General features: G+C 43.2%; 1 protein-coding gene across 1 annotated transcript; it reads left to right on the forward strand.

Annotated features, from left to right (window-relative positions):
* Window positions 1-866: 866 nt before the first annotated feature.
* On the forward strand, window positions 867-27,845 carry LOC124622923. The gene is made up of 4 exons (XM_047148711.1): window positions 867-904; window positions 1,208-1,674; window positions 26,873-26,967; window positions 27,646-27,845. Exons 1-3 carry the CDS (start codon window positions 867-869, stop codon window positions 26,926-26,928), a joined length of 561 nt encoding a protein of 186 aa, XP_047004667.1. The 3' UTR covers window positions 26,929-26,967; window positions 27,646-27,845.
* Window positions 27,846-27,902: the final 57 nt, after the last annotated feature.

The following is a 27,902-nucleotide window of genomic DNA, read 5'->3' on the forward strand; positions in this document are numbered from 1 at the left end:
TCGTCCTCTGAAGGGACCGGCCTCCTGGCCTGTGGTTTGCCTCTCCCAAACTAAAAGCTTTTGTGATCGCCGTGTCTCGAATGTGTGTGTGTACGCCAGACTCGAGTATTTCAACCTCGTTGCGCACTAGCGATTTACTTGTTATTTGCATATCGTTTACACGAATTCATACAACATTGACTTTATCTTATCGAGTTTGGGTTCGAATGAAGCGTCTTGATGAGCGGAATATGATTGTGAGGGCGGAATATGTAAGCAATGAAGGCCAGGAGACCACGACGTCTTACATACCTCCCTCCTTCTGACAAAATTTTTGTCTGGGGTTTGTCAATGCCAAGGGAAACATTGACAAAGTCACGCAAAAATTGTTCTTTTAGATTTTCCAATAAACTTTTCTCAGCCATTCTTAACAAATTTTTCTAATGATTTCTTTTATGTCTTTGTTTATTTGAGTGATCTGACTATCAATTCTGGCGGTCCCTTCTTCCATCTGGTTTTAACCTGTTGGATCTGTGTCTTAATAGCCTGATTATCCTGTTTCAATTCCTGATACTGTTCTGTCATCTGTGTATTCTGTTTTGTTACCTGTGTATTGATATCCTGATTCTGTTTCGTCATACTAGCGTTCATTTTTTGTAACATCTCCATGATCGCGTCCTGTCCTGTAACACTACCTTCTGCTGAACTATGTATTCTCGATCTATTGTTTTCTGCTCGGTCAGTTGCACTAGTTCATCAGTCACATCTAAATGTCTTCCTCGACCAGTTTTGTCTTATGCAACTGTGCGACCAACCTCGAATTTTCTGCACGCCTCCCTCACAACAGCATCATTCGTAACTGCTCCTTGCACATGACTCAATCGATAATGAATCTCGGAGGCATTGACTACTTCTGCCGCAGGAAGTAAATGACAGTACGTATCTGGAAACTGGCAGGGCAAGCAATAACGCCGTCCATTTTAATCACTAGCAGTTTACGCACTGATGAACGCCACAGAGAACGGACTGATAAACATGACTTTCAAACTCTTCTTTTCCAGCCATGCGAATGCTACGAATTTATAAGTCGGAGATTACTCTCTGAATAGCCCCCGTAAGAAATCTTATGCTTTTTGCTGCTTCTAGTGTACAGTGAGTGTATTCTCAGTATCCTTGATTGCTCTGCTTCATTATTAATTAAGAAATGTCCTTCCTTCTTTTTTTACAGGCTGAAATATATTGACGAATATATCATCTATTCCAACAAGAAACTGAAGCGGCTGGTCCTGAATGACAACCCAGAACTCCAGCTGGTTCCTATTCGTAGTGAGTCGTTGACAGACCTCTACCTGCAGAACTCTGGACTCAGCAGCTTCGACCCACAACTGCTGCAGCATCTTCCGGATAGGGGAAATCTGTATATCACCGCCAGGGACAAACTGCACTGTTCTCAGGAAACTAAGAACATCCGCATCCACTACCCAGGTTTCAAAGCGTACTGCAACGCCAAAACAAACGCCACTGAAAACAGCACTACCACCACCACTGAAAACAAAGCACCCTCAAATGCCAACTCTTCTACAATCTTGTACATATTACTTGCTGTAGTACTTGTCGCAATTCCGGCAGTTATATTTGTAGTTAAACGGCGGACTACCTACAACCGACTGGACCTGGGAACCGAAGAAGCAGGAGGTATCCATCGCGTACCCCACTTATATAATAAAAAACTCCAAATACATTATATCATAGAACGTGGACGTACTTGTAATATCACTCGTGAACGTATCACAGATTCAGGTAGCATGATAATTTTTATACAGCTATTACAACGTCTAACGGTTTTTTGGAAATCTATTACATATCCCCAAATGGGGAAAATATTAATAACGCAGTCATCACGGCTTTCTCCATTTCAGAGTTCATAGAATTCTTCAGTTGTAGGTATTCTAGCTGCTACATAACACGTAAGTTTTCGTACATAGAAACATATACACTAGTGGCCATTAAAATTGCTACATCACGAAGATAACGTGCTACAGACGCGAAATTTAACCGACAGGAAGAAAATGCTCTGATATGCAAATGAATAGCTTTTCAGCGCATTTGCACAAGGTTGGCGCCGGTGGTGACACCTACAACGTGCTGACATGAGGAGAGTTTCCAACAGATTTCTCATACATAAACAGCAGTTGACCGGCGTTGCCTGGTGAAACGTTGCTATTCCTCGTGTAAGGAGGAGAAATGCGTACAATCACGTTTCCGACTTTGATAATGGTCGGATTGTAGCCTATCGCGACTGCGGTCTATCGTAGTGCGACATTGCTGCTCGCGTTGATCGAGATACAATGACTGTTAGAAGAATATGGAATCTGTGGGTTCAGGAGGGTAACACGGAACGCCGTGCTGGATCCCAACGGCCTCGTGTCACTAGCAGTCGAAATGACAGGCATCTTATCAGCATGGCTGTAGCAGATCGTGCAGCCACGTCTCGATCCCTGAGTCAAAAGATGGGGACGTTTGCAAGACAACAACCATCTGCACGAACACTTCGACGACGTTTGCAGGAGCATGGACTATCAGCTCGGAGACCATGGCTGCGGTTACCCTTGACGCTGCACCACAGACAGGAGCGCCTGCGATGGTGTACTCATCAACGACGAACCTGGGTGCACGAATGGCAAAACGCATTTTTTCGGATGAATCCAGGTTCTGTTTACAGCTTCATATTTGGCGACATCGCGGTGAACGCACATTGGTAGAGTGTATTCGTCATCGCCATACTGGCGTATCACCCGGCGTGATGGTATTGGGTGCCATTGCTTAGACGTCTCGGTCACCTCTTGTTCGCATTGACGGCACTTTGAACAGTGGACGCTACATTTCAGATGTGTTACGACCCGTGGCTCTATCCTCCATTCGATCCCTGCGAAATCCTACATTTCAGCAGGGTAATGCACGACCGCATGTTGTAGGTCCTGTACGGGCCTTGCTGGATGCAGAAAATGTTCGACTGCTGCCCTGGCCAGCACATTCTCCAGATCTCTCACCAACTGAAAACGTCTGGTCAATGGTGGCCGAGCAACTGGCTCGTCACAATACGCCAGTCACTACTCTTGATGAACTGTGGTATCGTGCTGAAGCTGCATGGGCGGCTGTACCTGTACCCGCCGTCCAAGCTCTGTTTGACTCAATGCCCAGGCGTATCAAGGCCGTTATTACGGCCAGAGGTGGTTGTTCTGGGTACTGATTTCTCAGGATCTATGCACCCAGATTGTGTGAAAAGGTAATCACATGTCAGTTCTAGTATAATATAATCGTCCAATGGATACCCGTTTATCATCTGCATTTCTTCTCGGTGAAGCAATTTTAATGGCCAGTAGTGTAGGCGCATATTACTGGTTTTATTAATTTCAAGCATACAAAGTATCTGAGACTATACAAGTTTAGCATTTTAAAGTAATCGTCTCGTATATGAGTTCACGGAAAAGAAACTGTAGTTTTTTATAGCAAGCGAGATACAATTTTCACTTTGTTTTATATCAACTGTATCATTATAGAAAGTTAATTATGCACTGTAACTTCCAGAGACCAGAATAATTTAAAATGAAGCAGGAGATTATTATTTATTGTCTGCACCACACCATTAGGTCAAGGTCCTATCGGAAAAAGCCGGAATGAAGACCGTGGATCGTGGATGAGGTCTTCAACATTTCAAATTAACATTTATGTCAGACTAATTTTTTCTTTATATTTTTAATGTGAATCCAACTTACAATTGGAGTATAGCTTTTAAAATAACACACTAAGATCAGTTGGTTCGCAACAATGATTTCAGTTTGTGAAAACGAGAGAATAAAATACGAGGGGCGTTCAGTAATTAATGAAACCCTATTTTTTACAGCAAATTTTACATCGTATCATTCCCCACTCTTTTGGGTACAAAACGCTATTTTCTACATAACCTCCGTTCAAGACGACGGCCTTACGCCACCTTACTGGGACGGCCTGTATGCCCACATGGCACCACTCAGGTGGTAGACGTCGGGGCCAGAGCAGTAAATTCCCCGTCATCCACGCACTGCTTCCCGCAGAGTACATCCTTCAACACGACAAACAGGTCGAAGTCAGAACATGCGAGATCCGGACTGTAGGGTGCACGAGGAAGAACGGTTGTGATGAGACGACAGACGCCTTGTCCAACGACTCACGGTGCTTTTGTTCACTACCAAGTCTCCGCAGACATTCTCCAAGAACCGTTGAATACCTGGGTTTGTCTAGTTTTCCGCCAAAAGAATGTCTATGACAGTTCCCTGATTGGAACGCCCCTCCGTTATGGACGACATTTTGAAGGCTACTTACAGCGCCACCACATATCAGAACTTCATGAAACAGTAGGGGCTGAAGAGCATATACATGGAATTTATTCGCAGTTGCGAATGTGGCAACCATCAGTTAGCTAATGGAATGATGACACTGAACATTGGTGCCGGCCCGGGACTGGAACCCAGAATTCCCGCTTATCGCGAGTGGTCGCATATCATCAAACTATCCGAGGAAGACTCACGACCAACCCGTAACCTCCATATGTCGTCAACAATGCGCCTACAACCTGCACTCGTACAATTATTGTGTACAGGGTGGTCCATTGATCGTGACCAGGCCAAATATCTCACGAAATAAGCGTCAAACGAAAAAACTATAAAGAACGAAACTCGTCTAGCTTGAAGGGGGAAACCAGATGGCGCTATGGTTGGCCCGCTAGATGGCGCTGTCATAGATCAAACGGATATCAACGTTTTTTTTTTTAAATAGGAACCCCCATTTTTTATTACATATCCGTGTAGTACGTAAAGAAAAATGAATGTTTTACTTGGACCACTTTTGTCGCTTTGTGATAGGTGGCGCTGTAATAGTCACAAAGGTATGGCTCACAATTTTAGACGAACAGTTGGTAACAGAAACGTTTTTTAAATTAAAATACAGAACGTAGACACGTTTGAACATTTTATTTCGGTTGTTCCAATGTGATACATGTACCTTTGTGACCATACCATTTCTGAGAACGCATGCTGTTACAGCGTGATTGCCTGTAAATACCACATTATTCCAATAAATGCTCAAAATGATGTCCGTCAACCTCAATGCATTTGGAAATACGTGTAACGACATTCCTCTCAACAGCGAGTAGTTCGCCTTCCGTAATGTTCGCACATGCTTTGACAATGCGCTGACGCATGTTGTCAGGCGTTGTCGGTGGATCACGATAGCATATGTCTTTCAACTTTCCCCACAGAAAGAAATTTGGGGACGTCAGATCCGGTGAACGTGCAGGCCATGGTATGGTACTTCCACGATCATTCCACCTGTCATGAAATATGCTATTCAATACCGCTTCAACCGCACGCGAGCTATGTGCCGGACATCGATCATGCTGGAAGTACATCGCCATTCTGTCATGCAGTGAAACCTCTTGTAGTAACATCGGTAGAACATTACGTAGGAAATCAGCATACATTGCACCATTTAGATTGCCATCGATAAGATGGGGCCAGTTATCCTTCCTCCCATAATGCCACTCCATACATTAACCCGCCAAGGTCGCTGATGTTCCACTTGTCGCAGCCATCGTGGATTTTCCGTTGCCAAATAGTGCATATTAATCCGGTTTACTTTACCGCTGTTGGTGAATGACGCTTCGTCGCTAAATAGAATGCGTGCAAAAAATCTGTCATCGTCCCGTAATTTCTCTTGTGTGCCCAGTGTCAGAACTGTACACGAAGTTGAAAATCGTCGCCATGCAATTCCTGGTGCATAGAAATATGATACGGGTGCAATCGATGTTGATGTGGCATTCTCAACACCGACGTTTTGAGATTCGCGATTCTCGGGCAATTTGTCTGCTACTGATGTGCGGATTAGCCGCGACAGCAGCTGAAACACCTGCTTGGGCATCATCATCTGTTGTAGGTCGTGGTTGACGTTTCACATGTGGCTGAACACTTCCTGTTTCCTTAAATAACGTAACTATCCGGCGAACGGTCCGGACTCTTGGATGATGTAGTCCAGGATACTGAGCAGCATACATAGCACGCGCCCGTTGGGCATTTTGATCCAAATAGCCATACATCAACACGATATCGACCTTTTCCGCAATTGGCAAACGGTCCATTTTAACACGGGTAATGTATTATGAAGCAAATACCATCCGCGCTGGCGGAATGTTACGTGATACCTCGTACTTTATGTTTGTAACTATTACAACCCCTTCTATCACAAAGCGAAAAAAGTTGTCCAACTAAAACATTCATATTTCTTTACGTACTACACGAATATATAATAAAAAATGGTGGTTCCTATTTAAAAATCGCCGTTGATATCCGTTTGACCTATAACAGCGCCATCCAGTGGGCCAACCATAGCGCCATCTGGTTTCCCCCTTCAAGCTAGACGAGTTTCGTTCTTTGTAGTTTTTTCGTTTCATGCTTATTTCGTGAGATATTTGGCTTGGTCACTATCAATGTACCACCCTGTCTGTATATTCACGTACAGGGGAGACATTATAATTGAACGCCGCTTGCCCAGTGTCAGCACATAAATACGATATTGCCGTATTCTGAAGAACATTGGTACTGCAATATCGATGTGGGAATATTTCTTGATGTCTCATAAAATATCCCGCCTTTTATCAACCGAAACTGTTGTATTACTTACTGAACGCCTCTCGTACACACACATGTGTTATTTTCTTAGTTTTTATTTTACTTTATTTTATTTTTTTTACAGTCGTTCATATTTCTTATAATGAAAACGACGAGAATTTAGTTAATGCAGAGTTATTTACTCGAGTGAACAGTGGCTGGTGCAAAATACGCGACAATGTTGAACAAATTAGTAGGAAGTTGAGATTGTAGTACCTACAGGGTGACAATTATTTAAAAACATGAAAAAAACGTAAATTAATTACAAAGTACGGCGTGCACACACTTTATTCAACATGTAAACGTCACTACAAATTTAGGTTATGAGAGATTTTATATTTCTGCCATCACTGGCGATTATGTGGCGCAGACGAATAGCGAAATTCTGCATGACCCGTTGAAGTACGGGAACATCGATGCTTTCGGTGATCTCCGGAATGGCTGTTTTCAGCTCAGCAATGGTTCTGGGGTTACTGGTGTACTCCTTGTCTTTGACATAGACCCACAAAAAGGAGTCGCACGTCTTCAGATCCGGAGAGTATGGCTGCCAATCGAGGCCCATGCCATTGGCCTCTAGGTACCCCAGAGCCAGAATGCGGTCCCATAAGTGCTCCTCCAGGACCTCAAACACTCTCCTGCTTCGATAGGGTCGAACTCCATTTTGCATGAACCACATCTTGTCGAAATCAGTGTTACTTCCAAATCAAAAAATGGTTCTAATGGCTCTGAGCACTATGGGACTTAACTTCTGTGGTCGTCAGTCCCCTAGAACTTAGAACTACTTAAATCTAACTAACCTAGGAACATCACACACATCCATGCCCGAGGCAGGATTCGAACCTGCAAGCGCAGCGGTCGCACGGTTCAAGACTGGAGAGCCTAGAACCGCTCGGCCAACGTACCGTTCGGTATTCACCGTGTCATCAAGAAATATCGCGCCGATTACTCCGTGACTGGACATTGCACACAACACAGTCACCCGTTGAGCGTGGAGAGACTTCTCGATCGCGAAATGTGGATTCTCAGTCCCCCAAATGCGCCAATTTTGCTTATTAACGAACCCATCCAAATGAAAGTGAGCTTCGTCGCTAATCCAAACCATATTCACATCAAAGTCTTTTTCGTCAGTTCTGTGGACAATAGTGTTGCGGAAACACAACCGCTATTCCATGGCCCTGGGGGTTAATGGTTGATGGGTTTGAGTTTTGTGAGGGAAGGGATGCAGATCGTCCACAGAAATTTGTCGCAGTGTCTCCAGGTTGATTCCCGCTAGTTGTGCAGCTCGTCTGATCGATTTCCATGCGCTGGTTTGAAACACAGTGCGTGTCTTCTCGATGTTTTCAGGCGTTTCCACCCTTTTTTGGACGATCGAAATTGCCAACACTGTCACCACGAACATTACCCCTTCTCTGAAACTTGCGAATCAAACTCTTGATTGTTAGCACACTAGGACCGGTTGTCTTGAGCTTGAACTCGGTGTTAAACTTCCTTTGAGCCGCAGTTGGGCTTTTATTGCTCAATAGTAGGCCTTCACGAGCGCTATAGGCCAAGGGACATATTCACGTGCAAATGGCCGACAACAGCAAGGCGTGTGCGCACGTGCACGCTAATTTCCATCATGCCCCGCGGCCAACCGTGCAGTTTGAACGTCCTAACGCAAACCGTTCAAAAGTTATGACGATTTTATTTCATACCCTGTATGTTGGAGATTGCGGTCTGTTGCAGTTGTGTGTAGTGGTGTGAGGAAAGATCATAAGGGGGAACCCTCAATGTTGACCAGTAGCAACTCGTCAGACAAGCAATCAGCACATCAGATAGGATACAGGTAACATTCGTAAATACGGACGAATAACGCACAAAATCTACACACACGCAGATATACATATTTTAAAGAATTAAATACTATAAGTGAAATTAAATGAAAATAGAAGTGGAGAAGAAGCACACAGCCTTCGACAAACGATTCAACGGAACATAAGTTATTGTTTCATATCATTTTGTTAAACGAGCAGATCACTGACTCTCTTCTACTAACTCGTGGTGTACTTTTGCCACTGATAGTGCTTCTTAGTTGTCCATAAATATAATATACGCATTCATTCAGCGTCCTTGTGGAGATCAGTTATACATCTTATACACTGTTCGTTTCGAATCAACAGTTGGCAACTCTCGCATAGTTGGTCATTAATGATCCGTCTCGGCAGTGATCGTCAAACTGCGGCCGGCAGGCCGCATGCGCCCCGAATCAAGCATTCTTGCAGCAGACGGTTCACAGCCATATATTATATCAATACTCATCTAGCAACTAACAGCTGGAACGTCAACTAACGTTAAGAACCGCGGCCACTGCGGGTTAGAGCGTGTGAGAGGATCAATGTTTTATTCTTTGTCCGCCAGTACTGACAACTCACGGCCGTGCGCGACTCGTACCCATCATCCACTACGCCATAAATTTTGACACAGAAGTAACACGGATTCGCGAATGCGCATTACGGAGGTTGTTATCTTCAAATGCGGTACTTATTCTTAGCAGGAAATATGAAATTACACTCCTGGAAATGGAAAAAAGAACACATTGACACCGGTGTGTCAGACCCACCATACTTGCTCCGGACACTGCGAGAGGGCTGTACAAGCAATGATCACACGCACGGCACAGCGGACACACCAGGAACCGCGGTGTTGGCCGTCGAATGGCGCTAGCTGCGCAGCATTTGTGCACCGCCGCAGTCAGTGTCAGCCAGTTTGCCGTGGCATACGGAGCTCCATCGCAGTCTTTAACACTGGTAGCATGCCGCGACAGCGTGGACGTGAACCGTATGTGCAGTTGACGGACTTTGAGCGACGGCGTATAGTGGGCATGCGGGAGGCCGGGTGGACGTACCGCCGAATTGCTCAACACGTGGGGCGTCAGGTCTCCACAGTACATCGATGTTGTTGCCAGTGGTCGGCGGAAGGTGCACGTGCCCGTCGACCTGGGACCGGACCGCAGCGACGCACGGATGCACGCCAAGACCGTAGGATCCTACGCAGTGCCGTAGGGGACCGCACCGCCACTTCCCAGCAAATTAGGGACACTGTTGCTCCTGGGGTATCGGCGAGGACCATTCGCAACCGTCTCCATGAAGCTGGGCTACGGTCCCGCACACCGTTAGGCCGTCTTCCGCTCACGCCCCAACATCGTGCAGCCCGCCTCCAGTGGTGTCGCGACAGGCGTGAATGGAGGGACGAATGGAGACGTGTCGTCTTCAGCGATGAGAGTCGCTTCTGCCTTGGTGCTAATGATGGTCGTATGCGTGTTTGGCGCCGTGCAGGTGAGCGCCACAATCAGGACTGCATACGACCGATGCACACAGGGCCAACACCCGGCATCATGGTGTGGGGAGCGATCTCCTACACTGGCCGTACACCACTGGTGATCGTCGAGGGGACACTGAATAGTGCACGGTACATCCAAACCGTCATCGAACCCATCGTTCTACCATTCCTAGACCGGCAAGGGAACTTGCTGTTCCAACAGGACAATGCACGTCCGCATATATCCCGTGCCACCCAACGTGCTCTAGAAGGTGGAAGTCAACTACCCTGGCCAGCAAGATCTCCGGATCTGTCCCCCATTGAGCATGTTTGGGACTGGATGAAGCGTCGTCTCACGCGGTCTGCACGTCCAGCACGAACGCTGGTCCAACTGAGGCGCCAGGTGGAAATGGCATGGCAAGCCGTTCCACAGGACTACATCCAACATCTCTACGATCGTCTCCATGGGAGAATAGCAGCCTGCATTGCTGCGAAAGGTGGATATACACTGTACTAGTGCCGACATTGTGCATGCTCTGTTGCCTGTGTCCATGTGCCTGTGGTTCTGTCAGTGTGATCATGTGATGTATCTGACCCCAGGAATGTGTCAATAAAGTTTCCCCTTCCTGGGACAATGAATTCACGGTGTTCTTATTTCAATTTCCAGGAGTGTATATTGATGATGTTGTAATACAACGCAGTGAGTGGAAGAAAAATGACATTCAAGACATTTAGTGAACATTTGTGATTACCTCTCATACTGCGTAATGCATTTAAATATAAGTGCAGTTATTAATCAATTAATCGTCAGTTCGCACAGGCAGCCTAGAACATTTCGTCAGACGCTAACAGTGTCACAACTTTGGTGTCGCTGATGAGGGCGACACTCTGAAAACAGAGAACAGTCGACGTGAAATGTTGCGAATTGTGCAGACATTTAGCGATCAGTGCTTGGGGGCCAGAGGTCAACTAATCGCGCCCTCACTGGTTGTGGGCTCAGAACACTCTAATTTATGTAGGTTACCAGTTATTAACAACATGGATACACAAGAGGCGCGAGGTGCCACCTCATCACATCAGTATTTGTTCATGAGCAAAAACGTTTGACGACTCTAGACTCTGGACTCTTGTATTCTTGTATTGTTACTCTGGTTAGTTAAACCAGAGTTGCCACACGTCCAGTCCGCCCAACTACGGGGGACAGGCTTCCACGTGGCTGACGCCACCATTTTTTGTGTGTTCACATAATGTTCGGAACGTCACACGCATAGAGAGGTTCAAATGGTTCAAATGGCTGTGAGCACTATGGGACTTAACTGCTGAGTCATCAGTCCCCTATAACTTAGAACTACTTAAACCTAACTAACCTAAGGACAACACACACATCCATGCCCGAGGCAGGATTCGAACCTGCGACCGTAGTGGCAGCGCGGCTCCAGACTGTAGCGCCTAGAACCGCTCGGCCACTCCGGCCGGCGCATAGAGAGGTTCCAGTTCATTAAATGTTACATGGTAAGAGGCAAACACAGTTCTCAGCAGGCGCAAAATGGTTCAAATGGCTCTGAGCACTATGGGACTCAACTGCTGAGGTCATTAGTCCCCTAGAACTTAGAACTAGTTAAACCTAACTAACCTAAGGACATCACAAACATCCATGCCCGAGTCAGGATTCGAACCTGCGACCGTAGCGGTCTTGCGGTTCCAGACTGCAGCGCCTTTAACCGCACGGCCACTTCGGCCGGCTCAGCAGGCGCAAGTTAAGACTGTTTTCGTCAGATCATCTGCATCTGCTGAAATATTGTTTTTCACAGGAACAAACTTCCACTTATACTTGTTTTTATTTACAGACACTGTTCGTAGCTCAACAGTTATGTTACTGCTTGGTTTTAAGACTGCAACCGAGCCTCACATCCTGCTCAACGAACAAATGTCCGCCCCCGGTAGCTGAATGGTCAGCGTGACGGATTGTCAAGCCTCTGGGCCCGGGTTCGATTCCCGGCTGTGTCGGGGAATTTTCTCCACTCAGGGACTAGGTGTTGCACTGTCCTCATTATCATCATATCATCCTCATCGACTGCAGGTCGCCGAAGTGGCGTCAAATTGGAAGACCGACACCCGGCGAACGGTCTGCCCGACGGGGGGCCCTAGCTGTACGATTAAAAAAAAAAAATTTTAAAAAACCGAACAAATGGCACATACCTATGGTTTACTCTACTGACATAATCGAATACGTCGTACCTCTGCTCAAAGGCTCAACTCACATTCACACCTTTGACTGATATCGTTAGGGGCACATGCCATACATATTATAGGCAGAATGAGGTGGAACTGATACCATTGCTTGTTCCCGTAATAGTTATTAGTTCTTACATGTATACTTGAAACAGAGCCAGTATTAATAAAACGAAAAAAGTTAAAATAAAGCGAAAAAATAAAATTAAAAAAATAAAGAGAGAACTCTAACACTGGAAATTCCACCCTACATATGAGATACATTTCGAGCAAATTACTGTCTTCAAATCTCGTAGGCAAACAATCCGTTACCAATAGGTCTCAGAACATAAACACTAGAAACTGAAAGGAAAAAGCCAATCGAATATGTCAATACTTATAGTAGTCGTCATGTAAATTCCTTAAAAATTGCATCATTTAACCATCTACTCGAAGTCTTTGAAGCATTTCGTTACCATTTGAAGGCAAAAATATACTTGTGTCCATGACATCTAAAACATTAAAAATGCAAAGCAGAAACACACCTTAAGAACTACATTCTCCAATAAATAACATCGTAAGGGTGTTCTGGACATATTTGAATACGGTGTCAATTAACAGGAAATTCAGCTCATTCAGTAGTTTTTGAACATGTCGACAATTTATGGATAATTCACGTTATTCTGATACTTTTGAACATGCCACCAGTTAACGCAAATTCATATCATTTGGGTACTTTTGAGCACAACCGTAGTTTACACAAAAATTCAGGTCGTTTGGATGCATTTGAATATGGATGCCGATTTACACAAATCCAGGTAGTTTGTATGATTTTGAACATGAGAATAAGTTATGCAAAATTCATGTCAGATACTTTCGAACGTGGCGCTAATTTATGCAAAATTCAGATTGCTTGAAAACTTTTGAATGTAGTGCCGGTTTATGTACAATTCGGGTCGTTCCAATATTTCTGAACGTGGCACAAAATTCTAGTCCTGCAGACACTTTTGAACATGGTGTGAATTTACAAAAATTCAAATCAGTTGGGTACTTTTGAGAATGGCCTTAATTTACGCAAAATTCGGGTCATTCGGGTACTTTCGAAGTTCGAACCAGTTTATGCAAAATTCACGTCATTTGTATACTTCTGAACATAGCAATAATTTACGCAAAATTCATGTCGTTCGGATACTTTTGAACACAGCACCAATTTACAAAAAAATCTTATCATACAATGCTTTTGAAAGTAGCGCTAGCTTACGCAAAATACAGATCTTTCGGGTACTCTTGAACATTGGACCAAATTAAGCAAAATTCATGTGGTTGAAGGTAGCGTCAGTTTACGAAAAATTCACATCGTTCGGATATTTCTGAACATGGCCTAAAATTCATATCATTTGGATGCTTTTGAACAGGGTGTGAATTTACTCAAATTCGAATCATTGGAATCTTTGGTACATAACGCTGATTTACATAAAATTCATGTCGTTCAGATGCTTTTAAAAAGACTGCCAATTTACGAAACACTCTGATGATATGAGTAGTTGAATAAAATGCTGAATTATACAGTTCGTTTGTTCAGATATTTTCGAACATGGCGCCAATTTCCTCAAAATTCGCATCATGCAGATGAAGGTGGCACTAACGTATGTAAAATTCAGGTCGTTCGTATATTTTTGAATATACCATAAAAGACAGATTGTTCAGATATTTTTCAACATAGCCAATATGGTAGCCGTATACTGATTGTTTCATTCTGATGATGGGTAAAATACTGAGATGTGATTCGTTGTTTCATTTAAATGGCTGGTAAAATACTAGGCTGTGATTGGGAAAGCAAAATGTATATGTGCGCGTGTGTGTGTGTGTGTGTGTGTGTGTGTGTGAGAGAGAGAGAGAGAGAGAGAGAGAGAGAGAGAGAGAGAGTGCCAGAGTGTGAGTTTGTGCTTATTTTAACGTATTTTTGATAAGGCGATTCTGTGAATATGGAACGAAATTGCTGATGACGAGGCGGAAGTTTTGCTAACGTAACTGTTTCTCGCCCTACTGCCGGTTCAGCATCTCGCCCCTGCATCTAGGCAACCTGATTGTGTGATTTCATGCATTCGCTATTGAGCCTCGCATGTGCCAACACCAGCATTCAGAGTCTGTTGCTGTGGCCTGAATAGTAGGCATTCATACTACTTACGCTCCACACCGGTGATGTATGTGTATTTATAGCCATAAATATGGTAATTCGATGCCTTTGTTAGTAATCTATCTGGGAGCAAAGGTCGCGAAACTTCTTTTTCTCGTGCCTTTGTCCCACATCGGCGCAGGGCTGGTAGAATTACTATCTGATTTTGGGTGGTTAGTTTTCAAGGGGTGGCCGGATGCCCTTCCTATTGCCACCCCGTTACCCTCTGGGACCGAATACGCGTACCGCAACTGTCTATGTATAGTGTTCCTCAGAATGTGAAAACATCAAAGTTTCCTGAATGTTTGCTAATCGTGTAACTGGGGCGAAACCTGGACAGCAGCGTAGTATTCACCTAGTTGGATGTGGAAGGCCGCCTAAACGCTACACCGAGGCTGGCCAGCCTCTTCGTCAATCCACCGAGAGGGTTCGATCCGGGACCGGTGCACTATCCCATTCTTGAAGCAGCGCTTTGTCACTCACATCTATCTTCGAGGGTCAAGCAGTGGTCACCAAGATTTTAAGACGAAACTTGGAAATAGTTCCGTGTAAATTTAATGTTTTTTTATGATGTTAGTGAAGATTTCAACTTAACAGCAATTGACTGGGAGACAGGTGGTAGGGGCAGGGAATGTTGCGAAGTTGTTCTTATTCGAAAATTACCTTGAGTAGAGAACCGACACATGAATGTAACGTCTTAGATTTCCTGGCCACAAACAAATCTCCACTTTTTGAACGTACATTGAAGAGCTAAAGAAACTGGTACAACTGCCTAATATCGTGTAGGGCCCCCGTGAGCACACAGAACTGCCGCAACACGAGATGGCATCGACTCGACTAATATCTGAAGTCGTGCTGGAGGGAATTGACACCATGAATCCTGCCGGCCTGTCTATAAATCCGTAAGAGTACGAGGCGGTGGAGATCTCTTCTGAACAGCACGTTGAAAGGCATCCCGGATACACTCAATAATGTTATTATCTGGCGAGTTTGGTGGCCATTGGAAGTGTTTAAACTCAGAAGAGTGTTCCTGGAGCCACTCTGTAGCAATTATGGACGTGCAAGTTGTCCCATTGTCCTGCTCGAACTGCCCAAGTCCGTCGGAATGCAGAATGGACATGAATGGATGCAGGTGATCAGACAGGATACTTACGTACGTGTCACCTGTCAGAGTCGCATCTAGACGTATGAGGGGTCATATATCAGTTCGACTGCACACGCCCTACACTATTAGAAAGCCTCCACCAGCTTGAGCTGACACGTAGCGTCCATTGTCTCCATACCCGTACACGTTCATCCAGTCGATACAATTTAAAACAAGGCTTTTCCGACCAGGCAAGATGTTTCCAGTCATCAACAGTCCAATATCGGCGTTGACGGGCCCATGCGAGGCGTAAATCTTTGTTTCGTGCAGTCATTAAGTCCGAAAGCCCATATCGATGATGTTTCGTTGAAAGATTGACACGCTGACACTTGTTGATGGCCCCGCATTGAAATCTGCAGCAATTTGGGGAAGGGTTGCACTTCTGTCACGTTGAACGATTCTCTTTAGTCGTCATTGGTCCCGTTCTTGCGGGATCTTTTCCCGGCTGCAGCGATGTCGAAGGTCTGATGTTTTACCGGATTCCTGATATTCATGGTACACTCGTGGAATGGTCTTATGGAAAAATCCTCACTTCATCGCTACCTGGGAGATGCCGTGTCCCATCGCTCGTGCGCCGACTGTAACACCTCGTTCAAACTCACTTAAATCCTGATAACCTGCCATTGTAGCAGCAGTAACCGATTTAACAACTGCGCCAGACACTTGTCTTATATAGGCGGTGCCTACCGCAGCGCCGTGTTCTGCCTGTCTACATATCTTTGTACTTGAAGATCTCCCTATACACTAGACTCTCGCTAATACGGCCATTCCTGGCACATATGGGTGCCAGATTAGCGGAAGTGCCGGATTATTTTGTGTCTGAAATTTATTTTACTCATTTTTGTTTTGTTTTTTATTTCTTTTGAAAACATAGGGGATATAGTGTACTGTACTTTATTAAACCGAAGGATACAATTTTAAAACATAGGGGATATTCTTTAATAAATCCAAAAATACATTAATTTTCAAAGAAAACTTAGTCCTCGAGTGTATACTGTACATAATTATACACTCATATCACTCACTATGAAACATGTCCCTAGTTTTTAACTGTCGCAATGAGGATACGCGACGGTGGCGTGCTTTTTCACGCAACCGCTTTACAAGCATTGCATTGGTACTGCGCGTATCTGGATGTTGCATAATGTACTCCAGGAAGACCTCGGCAGCTTCACCACCAGCAGTGTGAGAAATCTTCATGCTCTCTCCTCCTGTGTCCTCTTCTTCATCACTTTCATCATAACTTTCTCGCACGCTTTTGATTATGTCTTCATCTGTTAAGGTTTGGTCCATGTCACAGTTTTCGTTATTCAACCACTTAGTAACATCTTCATCATCAATTTATTCTCCTTCTGGAAGGTTGTGGAACATGTCAGTGTAGAAAGTAATTGATAATTCCGAACTGACTGGCTACATCGCTGTCGCACGCTATTGGATCCAATTCGGCATCAAAGGATGGCCACAATTTTCTTCATGTCCTCATTATGGTAGCTCTCTCCACTTTATCCCATGCTTCGGCTGCTTGGAAAACAACATCAAGTATGTTAATTTCTTTCCACGCCTTCAGCATAGTGTCGATATAGTGGTTTTCACTTTCGTTCAGCAAGGAGACGAGAAGTGAATGTCGATAATGACGTTTAATTGGTTGCAAAACTACCTGGTCCATGGGCCGAATTAGGGCTGTCACTTTGGGTGGGAGAAAGAGTGCTTGCATACCATCGGATTTTGGAGAAACATCTGAAGGATGACTGGGAGCATTGGCAATTATAAGGACAGCTTTCAGTGGAAGCTTTTTCTTCTTTAGCTCTTTGCTCACTGCTGGTACCAATGTTTCATGGAACCACCGAGAGAATATTTGTCTGTCCATCCACGTTTTCTTCTGCGGGAAATACTGCGCTGGTAGAGTACATGTATTTATGTCAGTGTGTTGAAAACAACGTGGATTTTGGGATTTTCCAATCACCACAAGCGGTAGTTTATGACTGCCATTTGCATTAAAACATACCATTAATGTTACGCGCTGTTTCTGTTGCTTGTAACGACGAGCTACCTTCTCGTTCTTGGCAGCTAATGTTTTTGAAGGAAGCACCTTGTAAAAGAGTCCTGTTTCATCAGCGTTACACAGGGCACAAGCATTTAAATCTTCTTCCTCTATTATCTTCCGCATCTTGTTTAAAAACTCATCAGCATCCTTATCGTTGGCTGAGCGACTTTCCCAGGTGACTGTCAGCTGCCGAATGCCATGTCGTTTTTTCCAGTTTGATAGCCAACCTTTGCTCGCTACAAACAAATTACTATCGCCAAGTTGTTTGTTAAATGCAGCTGCTTTTTCCTTTATAATCGGGCCAATGACTGGAATTCCTTTACTGCATTGTTGTACGAACCATCTACAAACAGCTACGTCCAGTTCTTCATTCTCACTCTTTCGCATAACGTTTCGTTTTCCCAACTCACTCGCGCCCGGGTTCCTGGGTGCGATTCCCGGCGGCGTCAGGAATTTTCTCTGCCTCGTGATGACTGGATGTTGTGTGATGTCCTTAGGTTAGTTAGGTTTAAGTAGTTGTAAGTTCTAGGAGACTGATGACCATAGATTTTAAGTCCCATAGTGGTCAGAGTCATTTGAACCATTTTTTAACCCAACTCACTATCCATTTGTGTTGAGTACTGTCGAATAACATCTTCTTTCTTCCTGATGTCATAAATAGTTGCTCGTCCGACACTGAACTCAGCAGCAATGGCTTTCTGCGAAGAACCTGAGTTTAACTTATCTAAAATTTAGAGTTTCTGCTTGAGGTCTAGCGTAACGTGTTTCCTTTTAGAAGACATGATTCCGAATTGTAAAGAAAGCTACAATTTCAAATACAGTATATAAAGCATTGTTTAACTGAGCATTTTTTCCGCACGGTAATTCATTGTGCACGTGTTTTTGGATGTTAGCCTGATTACTGAGAGGCCGGAATACTGAGGGCCGGATTAGCAAGAGTACCAGTTTCTTTGGCGCTTCAGTGTATAACGTAGAACAGGGGATCATACAGCTGTTTTAGCATCACTAACTATGGGCGTAAATCAGAATCTAAAGAAATGTAGGAAAATATTTCTGCTTAATAAGTGCTTACCTGAAACATTCATCTCTGAGACTGAAAATGTTGAGTATCAGTCTACAAGGTTCGAGAGTATCGTAAAATACTACACAGATATACGACATTCACAGTTTTTAAGATACGGGAGAGACTCGGCCTTGGTTCAACAGCCGCGTTAAAAGCGGCTCCGAAAGCAAAGAGAGTTTCAGCGAAGATCTAAACATAGGCTAAGCCTCGTAGACAAACAAAAACTGAACAAAGTAAAAAATTACGTAAGGTAAGACCTGCGTGAAGCGCTTAACGAATTCGAAAGGAAAATTTTATCTACGGAACTCTAATATTTATTAAGTTAGTTAACGGATCAAAGCCATCTGACCAGACACTATGTGACAATAACGGCATCAAAACGGGGGATGACAGAAGGGCGAAATAATGTATTCCTTTTTCCAAAATTGTCTCACTGAGGAAGACCTTACCCCAGTTCCTTCTTTCAGTCGTCGACAAACGTCAAAATGACTTACGCTGAAGTTAGTGTCCGCTGGATAGAAAATCACTGAACGGACTAAAGACGACAAGATCTGACTGGATATCTATTCCCAACTGACTAGCTCTACACAATCGAGTCTCTATAGCCTACGCTATGATGTCAGAGGTAAATGACGCACGGCAATTCCAGGTATCAATCTAGCTTCCAGTGACTGTTCCCGACGATTTGTTGTGACGTCTGCCAGGACTTCAGTTATCTCCTATTTGTTGGAGCCGCTCGAACAATCCCCTCGTCCTCTGGTGGTGTGGTCCCCCTGGAAGAATCCGTAACTATTCCCTTTTGCAATGTTGACCTGAGTCCATCTCGTCACTAAGCATACTGCAGTCATTGTGTGTCCGATTGTTCCCTTTGCCTCCTCGATCTTTCTCAATATCAGCAAGATGGCGGCAAGCTTCACTTGTACGTCCTTAGGGCGAGCTGAGTTGCGATCTCTACCTGAAAGTTCCAGTAACGGTATACACACCCTACAGCAAACACACACTCGCAACATTCCTTACTTATACGAAAGGCGTTTCTCTGCACTAAATATAAGGTCGCAGAACGATTAAATTTTAATCGAAAAACCCCAAGGACGTGAAAATACCCTAAATTTAGTTTAGTAGCGTTCGATCAAGATGTTCATCAAGGATTTCCGTGACTGTGAGTCAGAATGCTTTTAGGAGAAGGACAAGGATCGAAGAGTCACCTGCTATCACTCTTATAAAGGCGTCTAGGATATTACTGAAAGAGGGAGAGAGAGATGTGTACACTCTGAATCCAGCTCTGATCAGTCTACATGAGATTTCGACGCTAGTTGAGTGGTCACACATGAGGATACCTCCTAAAGGCTTTCAGTGTGTTTCAGAGTTCACCCAACCGCGCAGTGTACTCAGGGAAAAATTGCTATCTGATACTAACAGGAATGTCTTTAACTGACTTCCTCTTGAGTATACCATCAAATGCTAACATCATAACCAGAGTGCCCAGTAAGAGATCATGATAAGCTTCTTATTTTTGTTGACTGTAGATAAAATATATAGCTTCATCAAACCATTCAATAATTTATAAGTACATTGTACACTATAATGGATACATGTGATGTAGCTGAGGAAAGTAGTAACTTAGGTATTAAACTCTAAATTTTTGGTGGCAGTCTTAACGAGAACTTAAACAGACAAGAAACGTTTCGTCAAGCAGTCTTTGCCTCGAGAATAGTTCTTATTTTTGTGGACAAGTGTGTTATTAACTTTTTGCTTCGCTTCCTTCCACTGATTCTGTGGGACACGTTGTTTTGTGTAAGATTTCACTTGCTCATGCAGCTTTCACAGTTATCAAGAAAGTAATTACAACAATGAGTGGAGCTCATACCGGCCCATATTATAAATATTTTCACGTGCCATCGTAAACGGTAATAATACCCTCGCAGTTTACTCTCACATGAAATTTGTTATTAACAAATCATCCGTTTAAGAGAACAGTAGCTATATTCACAAGTACAATTCTACAAGAAAAGGATAGTTTCTTCTATCTGAATTTTGGTTAAAAGCGTTATTAACTACATGTCTTGGCAGTCGATCCACAGATACGTATAAGACGGTTAAAAGCCAATATAAAATAGCGCAAACTCAAAGTAAACCCATATTTGATTGACAGATCCTTCTAAAACATAGTAGTTAGCTAGAAATGGCTAGTAACAACTTAGCGCAAGATATTTTATATTTTGTGTGTGTTGAAACGAAACCAGCTCCCATAGTGATATTACTGAAACAATTAGTTAATGGAGCTTATCTTTCAGAGCAGGCAGCTATGTTTAAATTATAATTAATTTGTTGTTGTCTGACGTTCGACTCTTCATCATTATATGCACAGATATCCTCACTGCATACAGACAAGCGGCCCATTCACTCTGTATTCTCTACCGTCTTATCAACATGCACTGTCCCCCATATCTCTCTCTTCGATCTTAACGCTCTTGTTCGACCAACGTGGCAGAAACAGCTGTCCCTGTTAGAAGAAAATCGTTTCTGTCCCACTCCATCGTTCAGCCACTTTCTCGAAGTCCTTCTCAACAGCAGGAATCCGACTGTGGAATAACCCCCCACCTTATATTAGAAAACTTGTAACACCTCCAGCTTCAGAATAAAGTTAATCATTTATCTACTAAAGCAACAGTGATGATTAACATTGTCCCTGTACACACTAAATGGCGCTGTACATCCTTCTTTCCAACCAGATCTTCCTCATTGCCCACCATTCTTAGCTGGTGCTTAATTTTCTTTTCCTCACAACTCCCTATAGCAGTAAAAGTCTATTTTTTTACACCTGTAATTTCTTTTTATGTCTGCCACTATCATTATTGTTATTATTGTCATTATTGTTATAATTATGATTAGTATTATCACGGTTAGTGACAACAGCTTCAGTAGTACAAAAACTGCCAGTTTAAACATTGTAAGTTCATAGTAATACATACACACATTGTCACTATAGACACTCAAATCATTTTAATAATATTTGTCGCATTAAAATTGTTATTTCTTAGATAACTATGACGTAAAAAAGGTGCTGCAATTGTGAAACCTTGGCCAAAGGAGACGACATGATGACCCTAATCAGGTCAGTTTAAGAAAAAAAATAAAAAAAAATTCAGTTAATGAATGCGGATACATAACATCTGTTGGCCTGATATTAATAACTGTCCAGGTTTTTAACAGTCGCTTGAGTAAAACAGAGTTTATTTTTTTTCTGTTTATTCAGTCCAAAAAAAAAATCAAAAATTTTTCCTAAAACAGCATATGGAAGCATGTGCGACGGAAGTAGAGTTTCATAATAAATGCTTCATAACAGTAAGCGTATATCGAGCACCTACAGGTAATTTTAATCTGTTCACAAATCACCTTGAACAACTTCAGGCCTATTTAAGAACAAAAAATAAAGAAATCATGTTTGCAGGTGACTTGAATGCAGATTTTCTTAAAAACGCTCCCAGCAAGAACCTATCAGAGTCAGTATCACTATCATTCGACTTAATTACTACGGTATACTTCCCACCTAGGGCAGCTAATTGCTCGCAAACAGCCATTCGTAATATCTTTATAGAAAGATCTAATAAACAAAATTATATTACAAAACCAATAATCATTGGCCTCTGGAGACTGTGACATGTAGTTTATTTCGTCGAATTTAAATACTGAACAGAATGTAAAATGTCTTGAATCTGAATTCATGCGGATGCTCAGTAAGCCGAAAATTGCTTATTTCAGGGCACTTCTCAAAAACATAACATCATGAATACGTTTCCGAAGTTTGCAAGAGTCGACAAGTGCGAGAATTATCGCACAGTCAGCTTAACAGCCAATGCATCCAAGTTGATGACATGAATAATGTTCAGGACAATGGAAAAGGAAATTAAAGATGTGTGAGGTGACGACAAGTTTGGCTTCAGGAAAGGTAAAGGCACCAGAGAGGCAGATCTCATGTTGCGGCTGATAATGGAAACACGCCTGAAGAAAAATCAAGACACTTTCATAGGATTTGCCGCCATGGGAAAAGCGTTCTACATGTAAAATGTTGCAAGATGTTCGAATTTCCGCGAAAAATGCGGGTAAGCTATAGAGAAAGACGGGTAATATATACACATCAAAAAAAGTTTTGCATCAACCCGGTTCCCAGAACTCCTGAAGACAGACGCTGACTGTGGATATTGTATCACAGACACAGTCTGTCTGACTGTTCAGAGATGTCACTAAACCCGCCCAAAGATGTAAACAATATCCACGAGCAGCGCCTATTAGACGGAGGGGGTCCGACAGCCGATCAGTTCCAGTCATTACACCAGGAAAGAGATACACGGCTCGTGTTGTCTGTAGTTCAACCATGCCTAGACGGTCAATACCGCGGTTCGATCGCATCCGCATTGTTACCCAACAAGGAAAGTGTCCAGGCATCTCAGAGTGAACCAAAGCGATGTTGTTCGGACATGGAGGAGATGCAGAGAGACAGGAACGGTCGATGACATGCCTTGCTCAGGCCGCCCAAGGGCTACTACTGCAATGGATGACCGCTATCTAAGGATTATGGCTCAGAGGAACCCTGACAGCAACGCCACCATGTTGAATAATGCTTTACGTGCAGCCACAGGACATCGTGTTACGACTCAAGCTGTGAGCAATAGGTTGTTGAATAATTCTTTTCGTGCTGTCACAGGACGTCGTGTTATGACTCACACTATGCGTAATAGGCTGCATGATGCGCAACATCACTCCCGACGTCCATGGCGAGGTCCATCTTTGCATCCACGACACCATGCAGAACGGTACAGATGGGCCCAACAACATGCTGAATGGACCGCTCAGGATTGGCGTCACGCTCTCTTCACCGATGGCTGTCGCAAATGTCATTAACCAGACAATCGTCGGAGATGTGTTTGGAGGCAATCCGGTCAGTCTGAACGCCTTAGACACTCTGTCCAGCGAGTGCAGCAAGGTGGAGGTTCCCTGCTGTTTTGGGGTGGCATTATGTGGGGCCGAAGTACGCCGATGGTGGTCATGGAAGACGCCGTAACTGCTGTACTATACGTGAGTGCCGTCCTCCGACGGCAGCATATTGGCGAGGCATTCGTCTTCATGGACGACAGTTCGCGCCCCATCTTGCATATGACTTACTTCAGGATAACGACATCGCTCGACTAGAGTGGCCAGCATGTTCTCCAGACATGAACCCTATCGAACATGCCTGGGATGGACTGAAAAGGGCTTTTTATGGACAACGTGACTCACCAACCACTCTGAGGGATCTACGCCGAATCGCCGTTGAGGAGTAGGGCAATCTGGACCAACAGTGTCTTAATGAACTTGTGGATAGTATGACACGACGAATGCAGGCATGCATCAATGCATGAGGACGTGCTACTGGGAATTAGAGGTACCGGTGTGTGCAGCAGTCTGGAGCACCACATCTGAAGATCTCGCTGTATGGTGGTACAACATGCAATGTGTGATTTCCATGAGCAGTGAAAGGGCAGAAATGATGTTGATGTTGACCTCTATTCCAATTTTCTATACAAGTTCCGGAACTCTCGGAACAGCACGTGATGCAAAACTTTTTTGATGTGTGTAGAATATGCACAATAACCAAGAGGGAGGTACAAGAGTGGAAGACCAAGAACCAATGCTCGGATTAAGAAGAATGTAAGATTGGGCTGTCGTCCCTACGGTTCAGTTTGTACATCGAAGAAGCAATGACGGAAATGAAACAAAGTTTTAAGAGTGGGATAAAAATTCACGCTGAAGGGATATCAGTGAGAAGATTCGCTAATGACATTGTTATCCTGGGTGAAAGTGAAGAAGAATTACAGGATGTACTGAACGGAATGGAAAGTCTAATGAGACCAGAATACAGACTTGGAGTAAATCGAAGAATGATGAAAGTAATGAGAAGTAGCGGAAATGAAAACCTCGAGAAATTTAACATCAGGACTAGTGATCACAATGTAGATTAAATTAAGGAATTCTGCTACCCAGGCAGCAAAATAATCCATGGCGGACGGAGCAGCAAGGACGCGAAAAGCAGACTAGCTGTGGAACAAAATGGATTCTTTGTCAAGGGAAGTTTACTGGTGTCTAACATAGGTTTTAATTGGAGGAAGAAATTTCTGAGACTGTACGTCTGGGACACAGTACTGTACGGTAATCAAACATGGTCGGTAGGAAAACCGGTACAGAAGAGAATAAAAGCGTTTGAGAAAACGGTGCTGTAGAAGAATGTTGAAAATTAGATGGAATTATAAGGTAAGGAATGTGTAAGTTCTACGCAGAATTGTCGAAGAAAGGAATATATGGAAAACACTGACAAGCAGAAAGCACATGATGATAGGGCATCTGTTAAGAAATCAGGGAATAACTTCGATGGTGCTAGAGGGAGCTGTAGAGGACAAAAACTGTAGAGCAAGGCAGAGATTGGAATACATCTAAAAAATAATTTAGGACGTAAGTTGCAAGTGTTACTCTGAGTTGAAGAGGTTGGCACAGGCGAGGAATTCGCGGCGGGTGACATCATACCAGTCAGAAGACTGATGACAAAAAATGGTGCTTCGACGGATTTCTACTTTCGTGATTCGTTGTAAAATAGGACGACATATTGGAAGGTATATGTATATCAAAGTGCATATCAAAGGGGAAATAGCATCCAAGCGTTGTTTGTGGTATGTGATCTTAATAAACTGCAATAGGGTAGACGGGAGAAAGAATTTTTAATTGGAATCCAAGATGGCTTATTAAAGATCAGTAGGAAGAATAAAATTCAGGTTGGATTCAGGGATTTGGGTCAGGGTGTCTGCTGATTTCCCTCTGAATTAAGAGGAGGAGGCTTTAGCGTAAGAATGGAAGGGCTATGTGTTGGTGAGTGAGCACCAGCTGAGCAACCTCTCTGAGGTAGAGAGGGAAAGTGGTGTGTAGCGTTATATGTTTGAGAGAAAAACTACGGTAATTGCAAAATATTGTGCCAACTGTCACTTCGACCCGTGGTGATGGATGGTATTTCGTCGCTATTATTTGGCCAGCAAGAGGAGGAGACATGGTGCCGGCAAATTCCTGATTATGGACAGATGTGTTAATGTGACTGATAAAACACCAGACATTTCAGCAGAATCTAATGGAATGTAGGCATGTGACGCGGTCCATGGTAATCCGGCCGTGTGATGCTTGTGCCTCGGTCGGGATGAATAGCTACATGTAGACAGCGGATTTCTTCCGCGCACTTATTATTGTCTTACCTTTGTCGTCCATAAAAAATTTTAAAAAAGCACAACAGTATCAGCACTTTCACAGTAGACGTCCACAGCATACAGGGCCATACTTGGCAGTTCTTGACAGGTCAGTAAACGAATCCATTGGGACTTTTCCCAGGTCAAAACGCTCGCTGCCAGAACAAGCGAGATTATATCTTCAGGACAGGGTGTCAGATGGGTTGCAGAATAATTACAAGACGTAGCCGAGCGGTCTAGGGCGCTGCAGCCATGGACTGTGCTGCTGGTCCCGGCGGAGGTTCGAGTCCTCCCTCGGGCGTGGATGTGTGTGTTTGTCCTTAGGATAATTTAGGCTAAGTAGTGTGTAAGCTTAGGGACTGATGCCCTTAGCAGTAAAGTCCCATAAGATTTCACACACATTTGAACGTTTTGAACTTACAAGATTTGTTGCATTATACAGTATCCAAAATATGTGAATAGAAATAAGTCTGAAATCTGAGTTACATAATGGAAATGGTAACAAAACCGGTAATTTTCTTTCAGTACAACAAACCAGTTAATAGCGGATGCATTATTTCCATCACTCTTTTGAGACGTTACTGTAGTTCATTGGTACTGTAAGGGAAACACACCACATGAATCACTGCGTGATAGATGCAAGTGGTGTTTCTATTTTTCCACAATATTTTCAGAATGCCACACTTGTTGATTTCCGGTTAGACTGTTCATAGCGAAAATGTCAACGAAAATAACGAAATATTTCACCAGTGTCCATTCTCTATCGCTTTTGTCGGTCACTAAATGGTTTCCAGTAATTTTCTCATGTGAATCTATTCTCTTTCAGTTATATCTACAGCATTTTGTATGTAAAATTGTCTTGCACTGGAGAGAAATTAAATCAGACTTTGTTGCAGACGTGAACTAACCGTTGATACTAGAAGTGTGAGAGAGTTCTGTAGTTCTCTGGACTGCAGGTACATTCTTTTGTTATTTTTTTTTATTTTGTGTTTCAGGTGGAATGCGGCCAGCCGTCATCGGTGTTCGGTGGCGGGTTACGGATAATGTATAGTGCGTGATGGCGGGTACTGCTGTATGCTGTTAATGAAATGTGAGTAAAGATAATAAATCGGTAATTTTGGTAGTGATGTTCGAATACTTTTGTGGGTACTTCATACTGTGTATGTAATCCAAAGAGAGATATTTTTTCATTTAATTTCCCTCTTTTTGTCTCGTAGTGGAGAGAAATTAAATCATACTTGGATGTAGTATCGATTTCCATTTGGACATGAATTTTTTTAATTTTATGCATTTCGTATTGCATCAAGGCTATATCTCTTAGATTGAACAGCTATGGTGTTAATGTTAATACAATATACATAAAGTTCATATAAAATTAATTGCATTCATTCCTGATTAGGAAAGTCTTAGATTAAGTCGATAAGATAGTGTTATCCATGTGAATAGAATAACTTTAAAAAAAAACACTTGGATGAATTACACATGAAAGAAAAAAGGTAATTTTTATAAACAGAATATATATCCTAAGTTTAAGACTGAAATAGACAGAAAAGTTTTCTAAATATTTGCAAGCAGTTGGCTATAAGTGGATATCTATTGTTTCCATCCAGGAGACTGCATCCTCAGACACCTCATGTAGGCTGTACAGAGTGCCAACATATTTCCATAGAGGACATTCTGTGACTATGTTGTGTGTTATTTGTCCGCAGTCATACTTGGCAAGTGTAGGAGGGCTGTGTAGTATATTCTTTATCATTGTGTGTTTCAGGTGGGCTGTTGCGACCCTTGGTCTGCCTCCTGTGGTGGTTTTAGAATACTGTATTGTACATGGTGATGGGTATTTCATACTATTTATGAAATGCAAATAAAGGTAAAAAATGGATAAACCTGGCGACGACCTTCGAATAGCGTGGTGCATTCTATATACTGTTTATGTAACACACATAAAGATTAAAGAATCTGACTTAACATCCCTCTCCATCTCTCGTTATTTTTTATTTCCGTTAGCATTGTTCTCCATGTGTC

Source organism: Schistocerca americana, chromosome 7 (assembly GCF_021461395.2).
Source record: "Schistocerca americana isolate TAMUIC-IGC-003095 chromosome 7, iqSchAmer2.1, whole genome shotgun sequence".
NCBI lineage: Eukaryota > Metazoa > Arthropoda > Insecta > Orthoptera > Acrididae > Schistocerca > Schistocerca americana.